General features: G+C 30.3%; 1 protein-coding gene across 1 annotated transcript; it reads left to right on the top strand.

Moving 5' to 3' along the window:
* Window positions 1-214: 214 nt before the first annotated feature.
* On the top strand, window positions 215-8,716 carry LOTGIDRAFT_229816 (hypothetical protein; the record flags this gene model as incomplete). Its single annotated transcript, XM_009068339.1, has 8 exons — window positions 215-349; window positions 2,094-2,309; window positions 4,561-4,696; window positions 5,196-5,341; window positions 6,483-6,786; window positions 7,111-7,229; window positions 7,576-7,782; window positions 8,558-8,716. The coding sequence occupies 8 exons, from the start codon at window positions 215-217 to the stop codon at window positions 8,714-8,716; spliced, it is 1,422 nt and encodes a 473-aa protein (XP_009066587.1).
* Window positions 8,717-9,829: the final 1,113 nt, after the last annotated feature.

The raw sequence follows: 9,829 nt of genomic DNA, 5'->3' as shown, positions 1-9,829 counted from the left end.
ATTTGATATTTCTATTCTTTTCCGTAGCTAAGACTGGCTGTCTTTTCACAAACGATGCAGAACATCCATCGTTTGAGAAAGTTAGAAGTATTCGGCAGTTTTGGATTTTTCGGTTGTTGCAAGACTTGTTAAACCGGAAACGCTCACTGTCACGTGTGATTTGTTTTTATTTCGTAAAATGTCAAAGTGAGAAGTTTATTGCGATATTTGAATAATGGGAGGTTCTGAAAGTAAAAATGATTATGTGAATGATATAACCTGCTTTACAGATGAAGAAAAAGATAGAATACATGGGATATTTGCTAATATATCCTCGCACGACCATAAAATCGATAAAAACCTACTGCAGGTTAGTCTACTTTCATTTTGTTTTTTTGTTCTTATGTCATAGGGCCTATAAGATAAGACATACATTGACGAACAAATTACAAAGTCTAGAATTTAGTACAAATACAGTCAACTTTAGGTGCTCTCCTGGCTCCAATTCAGTCGTCCTTCCTTGATTTGAATGTTTAAAGTGATACTACGTCTTAGAATACACTCGCCCTGTGGCTAATATTTGTGTTTAATAGTGACCATTGGTTAAATAAGTATGCATCCCACACTTTATCAAGTTTGAAAAATCGACAATAAAACTATAATCCTAATTTTAAAAAAAAGTGAGCAAGCCATGAATCCGTTCAGTTTGAAAAAAAGAGTCTGGGTAATCAACGCTAAAACAGGAAACAGTCATCTTCCGGTGTATACAAACAACTTTGCCAATGATTAATATTCGTTGAAAATTGTGTCAGTGGTGGAGTATTCATTCTAAATTATATGAATTGCTTTTTCGCGGAGTCGCTTAATCTCCTACGAGGCATCATTATTCCGTCTTCAATTCAAGAGTAGAGGTCAAGGAAGAGGGAAACCCCATTTGAGAGTTACTCCCCCTTTAAAATTACACCGGATTTCCTAGACTCACGATTTGAAAATCGCTTATTGGATGTATTAAGCGTTTTATAATTAATTACTTGATTTTGTGGATATATCGGATTATAGAGGGATTTTGATGTATAGTTAGGACACCAGGTAAGTCCACTGATGGATATATACTGTTATTGACCAAATTTGAGCAATGTTAAAATTTTATGTCCATCCTAAGACGTAGTATCCCTTTAAATGCAGTATGCTATGGCTATGATAAGTAAGTGCTAGCTGGACCGAAACATCTGTCTCTATTCCAGCCTCTTATAGCTATTTGGACAGATGTCAGTTGGTGTAGAGACAGAAATAATAAGGCCTATTAAATTGTGACCTTCCGCATCTCCGCACTGTGGGGAGTTTTAAACCTATTAAGATACCTCGGATCTGCAAAACCCAGGTATATTTGGAAAGATAAATATTTTTGTAGTTCAGTCATACCAGTACCATTTTTTTGGCAAAACTGATCTAGCATTGACCATTTAAAATCAAAAGTTCAAAGGTCACAGAGTCATGTGTTATTAACAAAACAAAAGTTACGGTGATGCCCAATACTAATTTACAATCATCTTAAAGGTAATTCAATATTATGTTAGAGAAAACGCATCTTTGGAGGTGTGGAAAATCCCCATTTAACAGGGTCTTTTTTCTTCTGACTCTACTCCAGCTGATAACTGTCAAAATATTCATCAGAGGCTGGAATAAAGGCAGATGTTTCGGACTAAGGGTGAGGGAAACTTCAATTGAACCTCTGTAATCGAACTGAGTAAATGGAGAAATGGAAATGTTGAGTGATCAGTGGCTGAGCCGGGTTTACGTCACTCTCTTAATAGTGAAATTGAATGTCATGTGACTGTCAGCTATGAAAATTGTCTCTCAAGAAACTCAAATAAAACCCAAGCTCTGATCAAATTCACCCCGATGGTTTCAACATTTAAATTAAAAAAACAGGTTCTAAGAAAACTTCAGGAAGAAAAAGTTTTTTTTCAGGGATTTTTCTATTATTTACCTAAAGGATAAATGATGTTTTCTGTACATCTTTAAAATTAAGATCCAAATGTATCACTTTTTTTTTTATCTGAGTGTGGGAATGAAAACCAATACATGTCTAAGGTATTTTCAATCATTTTCAGGTATTTTGTGAACATTCATTCGAGGGAGAATTGATAGAATATTTCTATGATTGGATGCAATCATTGACCAATAATAAGAACCATACGTTAACATATGCTCAGTTTCTAAGATGCATGTCTATAGCTTTGAGAGGGAATGTGACAGAGAAAAGTCAACTGATTGTTTTTATTTCTTCAAAAGGTAGAAAATGTACAACTGGAGAAGAAATTGTGCAGGTATAATATTTCTTTTTACAGTAATGAAATACATTATTTCTATGTCATGAATTATAGCCTACCATCCTGAGTTATTCTTATCAGCAAGTTGTATACAAATACTTTTTCTCAATCCTTTGATCTATAGAGTATGTTATTATCCGATACACCTACACTTTTCATGATACACACCTCTGCTTTTTTATACACCTTCCCTTTTTTGATACACCTCTGCTTATTGCTATAAACCTCTGCTTTTTTTTTTAATACACCTTCCCTTTTTTTGATACACCTCTGCTTATTGCTATACACCTACACTTTTCTGATACACCTACACTTTTGTTTAACTAGGTTTGCCCCAAAATTGGTGGGATGCAATTAAAACAACAGTTACTTCATAATCTTTATTAATGTTTATCTTGGAAAAGTTTTTCATTGCCTGTCTTTAAACATAGTGTTCTTTTTTCTGAAAAACAAAAATTGCCTTGTAAACACAATGTATTATTACCACAACTTTGTTTATCTTTTTTGAGATTAACAATTTTAAAACTTAGAATGATGTGATTTGAGTCAGAATGATATTTTAAATTTTCGATCGCATGTCATTTGCATTTGAATATCTTTTTTGATAGACATTTAAGGTTTGTGGATTTTTACATTTGAAATAAACACACTTCTTCTCTCTAAGACTGAAAAATCTGTAAAATACCTTTCTAAATTAAAATTTTTTCATTGATTCACACCCAAAAACTTTTAAGGCCAGCAATACCTTGTACTTGTTATTTCAATTCATACAAAAATTTTTTTGCCAAATTGCGATTCTTTAGACAATTATACCATTACCTTACCTAAATTCAATCTTCTGGTTTGCTTCAATCCTCCATCTCGAGATATTTTCCACAAAATTCACTATAATCCCCATGATAATCCTTGCAAAAAAAAAGCACATTACTTGGTTCACCAAATGCTATTAATCCAATGTGTATATTCGTGGAGAAACAAGAAGCAAAAACACTTGTCCGATCTTCTGATTTCCATATCACATGGTAAAATAATATTTTCTGTTTATGATAAATAGATAAGAGATAAAATAAGATCAGATTCGTTTCAAATGGTGTTGAGATCTGTTTATGAAATGTCCTTTGAACTCATTGGTTCACCCATTATTAGTTGCCAATCAAAACATCAACAGAAATCAGCACATGCCTTTCAGATTATGAGAAATGAGCGTTAATACATATCAATTGATAATTGTTCATTCAAGTTGTATGGGTCACAAACTTTCAAATTATTTTCTTTTACATTTATTAATCCCTATTTGATTCTCAAAGGTATGTGGTATTAGTCAGTTATATACAATCTTCTCGGCTTTTCCTGGGATCCTCACTCTAAAAAGAGTGGTTGTATCAGCTCTACACCTCGAACACCATGTATAACTATTACTTATTAGTCTACTATTTATCCGTATGATTATTAAGCTCATTTAGCCAATCTAAGACAAAAAAAGATATTTTACTGTAGGCAATATTGTCTATACTTTAATGATTTACATCAAATGTTTAATGGCCATTATAAACAAACGTGCCATTTAGAGAATCACTTAGAAGAGACTATCATCTGTGTCAAACGATTATTCTATTCACATCATAGGACAGATCTTTGTTAGCATTCAAATATTCAAATCATGCTGAAGTTTTAGATTGAAATGAGCATGAATAAAGGCTTTGATTTTTTATTTCCTCAAAAAAAGGAGTTGAATAAGTGTATGCAATCAAATAACACAGTATAAATAACCATGTGTATTAGTATTTTATGCATAATTTGCTTCAATGATATGCTACAATAGCAAGAAAAATAATTGAGATAAATCAATACCTCGTCATATCTGAATATTGGTTTGAATCAGGATGTCACGATGATCAAAACTTTAGCATATTTTATTATGTTTGTCAGACTGGATTGAGCATAGACATCCTAGCACTTACTATCTCTTGTTACAAGATTGATCTGTTTGAAAAAGTCTATCATTGTTCTGTGTGTTTACACTGGACACTTACAAAAACTAAAATAACTAACGATAATTTTGTAGATTAATAATCTTTTAATGATAAAATGTTTTACTCTCAAGAATGATATAATAAATTCAATATTCATATTGCTATGTTGGTTCTAAGATCAGCCAACAATTACTTAATTCAATTTCACATACTTTTAATCTGAAATTAATATCATTCTTTCACTTGATATGAATTGATTGATAATTTATTTCTAGTTTGTGAAAGATGTAATCAAATCTTTTTTAAAAACAATAACTCAAAGTATAGAAGTAAAGTCCTGGAATCTAGAGTCGACTGAAGAATCTATTTATAGATTGGCTGTCTACATGTTAGATGATTTATTTTTTACGGGTAAGATTTGTCAGATTTTAAAATCCCATCTTAAATCAATTTATCATATTTATGTGAAATTAATTTTTTGGCTGACTGTAACTATTTTGATGTAGTCTAATACATCACCTTTGAAATGACTGATGATCGAATACAAGATGTGACACAAGTAAGTTAATAACAGTATTTATCAAATAAGTCCAGTAAGGTGGTTTATCAAGACTTTTTTTTTGGTGATATTAATTACTTTATTGGTCTGGTGAGAAGGACTGATGATCATTGTATGAAGACATTTGTCACCTCCCAGATTTACCATGGCCAAATTTTAGTCACCCTTCAGACATATAGAATCTAACAGTTCACTACATTTGATCAATAGAATGTAGTTAATCTGACATAAAATTCCAATCAGAAATGTACATAAATAAGATACTTGCATGCTTGGCTGTAAAATGACTTTTTACTGATTTTAAAAATATGCATGATATGTGATGACCAAAATATATCAATTATATTTCAGGTAAAGAGAAAGATAGAGGAATGACAGTACCTGTTATACCAACTATTAGTTATACAGAAGAAGATATAGATCAATGGTTATCAAAATCTTATTTGTTTTTACATGTTATAGATCGTGTATTAAATCATTGTTTTACTATCTATTCTGTAAGTTTTTTTAATATTTTACAGGAAAACTGGCAACTTCATTTCAACTGAAGAGTAAACTTTGCCCTTCATTATTCAGAGGCATTACTTCACAAAATCCAATTTATTTTTTCTCTATTTGCTTTTTAATGTAATTGGATATTTACAATAACAAAAAATTCTCACTGTTAAATAAGATCGCATAGCGTGAAACTCAGTTTTTATAAGTTCTGTTTTAATATTTCTAATTGGATATTTACACAAAAAAGGTTGCTATTTTTATCACATTTCATTTGAAATTGATATGTTTAACTAGGTTCTATATGTACTAATTTCAAAGTGGATTGCTGGTCTATTCACAAAATGTCAGACTATAATTTTTGTAGGATTATTTTTAAATTGAATTGTATATTCATTGGCAATGTCTATCAGATACCTGAAAGTGCCAATTGAATAGTGATATTTGATTTGATGATCATTGTAGAATTTACACTAATTCACAGAATTATCGGTCGGTCCGTCCGTCCGTCCATTCACATTTATCTCGTGCTCACTCTACAGGCTACAATTCTCCATGAATTCTTTCGATCTTTTGTATGTGTGTCAATATCATTATGAAAATGTGCACTATTGAATTTGTTGATGATCCGATGATTTTCTTTAGAGATGTCGTTTAAAACTCTGATATCGCATTCGTTTATTTTTCTTCACTTTTTTGGCTTGTGCTCACTCTACAGACTACAATTCTCTATTGATTCTTTTGATCTTTTGTATGTGTGTCAATATCATTATGAAAATGTGCACTATTCAATTTGGTGATGATCCTCTGATTTTCTTGAGAGATATCGCATGAAACTCTGATAACGCGTTTTTTCACTATTTTGGCTCGTGTCCACTCTACAGGCTACGATATAGAGTTTGTTTTACAGTTCACATTTAGCTCTTTATCAAGCTGGTTGTGGGTGTATTCGCTTGCAAGATGATAGTTGCCATGTGGGTTTATTCTGTGCTTTATGTTTTTTTTGTTATATTTATTGCATCACAAAGTATATTTGGAAAATTTTAATTCACACAAAGTTCCTATATATCACAAAAAATAACCTGTCCTGGAAAATAATCTTATTTTATTCCCTTTTTATCTGTTACTTTATTTGAATTTTAGGAGGAAGAAATGAGATCAAGGAATGTAAAACCAAGAATACCACTGATTAAAAATATTAACTGGACTAAACTCAAATCTCTATTAGATTATCCTACATTGATCTATCTCAACTCAAATTTACCAGCAGATTTACAAAGAGAATGGAGATTATTATTCAGTAATTATTTATATGGGGATAGTTTTGTCCAGTTAGTAGGTCGTATTCTCTCACAAGGTCCAACTGTTGTTATGGTAAAAGATAAAAATGGTCATGTATTTGGGGGTTTTGCCAGTGAAAATTGGAAGAAAAATTCTAATTTTTATGGTAAGCAGTCTTGTCTGGTATTTTAATAGTTTTATTGTCAGATTGCTTCTATCTTACAGTTGATTATCTCAAGTCAAGATTATAGAACTTCAAGTCTCAATTCATTGTCTGTGGACTAGTTTGATCAAGTGTGAATACAGCAATAAAAATTTCTATTTGTGCAGAAAATTGAGACAATATTTTATTTCACAAAAATTTACTTTGTAACGTCTCAATTTTCAACATATCAAAATTACCTTTGTATGATTTTAATAAAAATCATAATCAGTATTTGTATTTAAACATAAAATGCCCATCATATTATATATTGTTCTGTAATTGTAGGAGATGGTAAATGTTTTTTATTTCAATTAAAACCATTCTTATCAACATATACACCAACTGGTTATAATAATCATTTTCAATATTTTAATCAACATGTACATACTTTACCTAATGGACTGGTAAGACAATATATACATTTGTTAAACATTGTAGGTCTTATACCTGCAGCAAGTAATTTTTGTACAGATTCTATTTTTTTGTATTTTTTATGAACAATTGAAGAGTATATGATACAGATAAATTAAGAGAGTATTAAAAATTATGCACTATGTTCCAACTGGTTGTAGAATTAAATATTGTTGGTAGAAGTCAGACATATATATTAGATATTGGTCTTGATTTTCAAAATGTTTTGCATGCAAAGATCACAGCTATTAAGTCTAGTATATCGTATGGAAAATTCCTATATACAATAGATTTTTTGTTTTTAGTCAATCTCATCTTTTACTGTTATATTTAAAACAGGGATTTGGAGGTCAGTTAGAATATTTCGGTTTGTGGATAGATCAGAGTTTTTCTAATGGTCATAGTAAAGCAGGACCAAGATGTACAACTTATGGCAGTCCACAGCTATCTAAAGCAGCAGAATTTGAAGTAGATACTATAGAAGTATGGGGTGTGGGACCTGAACCTAATATTGATGATGAAGATTTTGAAGGAATGACTGAAGAGGTTGGTTTTCTTTTTTTCCTTAAAATTGAAGCATATTCATTTCCTTTAAGAAATGGTCAAATCACCAACTGGAAATGATATGGTCTCAATTCAGTTGCATGTTGATTTTCGTGTATTGGCCTTAAAATCACAAGATCACAGTTATGCCTGTAATAGTTCTATATAAATGTGGTTTCTATGGTATCATTATCAGGCAGCCAGAATAGTTGCAATAAATTCTTTTTAGCTGTTTATGTTCATTCAGAATATTGCCAATTATCATTTTATATTGGTTCATATTGCCCTACTGAGAAATATAGTAGAGAAAACTTTCTTATTCCCAAGTGTTCAGATTTGCTGATATAAGAAGTTTAAAAAATAAAATTAACACCTTAATACTCTTATATGAATAGAATTATATTGGAGAATTTTTCGATATATTGTAATATTAAATACAGTACTTATATAATCCTATTATAAGCTACAACTTTTACAAAAATATACAGTATTATTGCTTTTATAAAATACTATTAAGTTATTTCATTTATTGTGAGATAAAAAAATAAAATGATGATTATTTAAAACAATGATGTATAGATTGTCACACCTGTAGTAAATAAAAAACAAAATACAATTTATATTCAATAATTACTCATATTTTACAAAGATAATGATCTTTTTATTACCTGAAATTAATTTCTCTTTATTTTCAACAAGATAACTTTTAATTATGCTATGAAGTCATGGTCAAATAATATGCTTTTAGTTGAAGTTTTTTTTGTTTTTTTTTTTGAAGGAGATTAAATCTAGAAGGAGTATATTAGATAAAGACCCTGGTGCTAAAGCAATGTTAACATTAATTGGTAAAACACCACATAGTGAAGGTTTAAGAGAAGGTGATGAACTAGCTAATAGTCCAGAAGAAACAACTAGTACTGTTATATCATTATTCTAATATGAAATGTACGTCTGCTTCTTAGTGGATGTCTGCTGCTTAAAAATGGCTGTGTAATTAGAAATATATTGATTTGATATTGAGCATTGAACATAAGCTATCAATTTGTGACATTTATCAAGAATTATTTAACCCATCATATATATCCTACCTCAGTTATTGTCCCAGGTGAAGGTTTAAACACTTCTTGGCATAAATGATTCAGGGTTTATTTATTATGATCTGATGGTGGTTAAAGCCAGTATTTATTTTATGTGTGGTATGTGACTTGAAGAATGTGTGAATGTAAAAATAATGAAATCTATTATAGTGGTTATGTTTGATTTATTTATTTATGTTCATGGTATTAACAGAAGTTTCTTATCTGATTGATATGTATGTAAATAAGATGAATTATTCTATGTCCCAATGTTAGACATTATAGTGCAATATGTTCACAGTTTTGTCGGGAAATTGTTTTGATCATCTTGGATTTTTGATTGTATTATTGATTTTATTGCTATATTATATTAACTTTTATAAGATGTCAAAATTGGTTTTAATACCAATAGCAAATGGTTTACAATATTTGCAAGTTGCATATGAGGGGTCACAGCCATATCAATGAGATTTTAGATTGATCTAAATTACACAATAAGTTTTGTTCATGTACATTTTGTATTTTAAGTTTATATGTGGTTAGATTTGATTGATATGTCTGAGAGTTAGAATTGTGAAAAGGTTTTCTTACTGAATAGAAAGCTTTTCCACTGCGTACAGACACTATTTCAGATGCCAATGACAATATTTCAGATGCCAATTGACAATATTTCAGATGCCAATTGATTGACAATATTTCAGATTCAGTTGCAAAAGACAATATTTCAATATGCCAATAGACCTCAAATGATATGGAAGGACTACAATTCAGTTTAAGATGATGTCTGTTCCGTTAATTGGATAATGAATTTAATTATAGATATTATTTTAGTTTTTTTCCAATGTATTCTTTTTTTTGTCAAAGGGACAGGTGCGCCATTTTTTTTTTAGCTAATTGTACCTTAGTCTCAGAAACAGTAATTTTTTTTAGCTCAGCCAATCAGTAATAGTGATCACAGCTCAATGTCAAAATTA

The sequence above is a fragment of the Lottia gigantea genome (assembly GCF_000327385.1).
Source record: "Lottia gigantea unplaced genomic scaffold LOTGIsca_9, whole genome shotgun sequence".
NCBI classification, from domain to species: Eukaryota; Metazoa; Mollusca; class Gastropoda; family Lottiidae; genus Lottia; species Lottia gigantea.
Note: the sequence above shows the minus strand (reverse complement) of the source record. Positions and strands in the feature narration are given on the sequence as shown.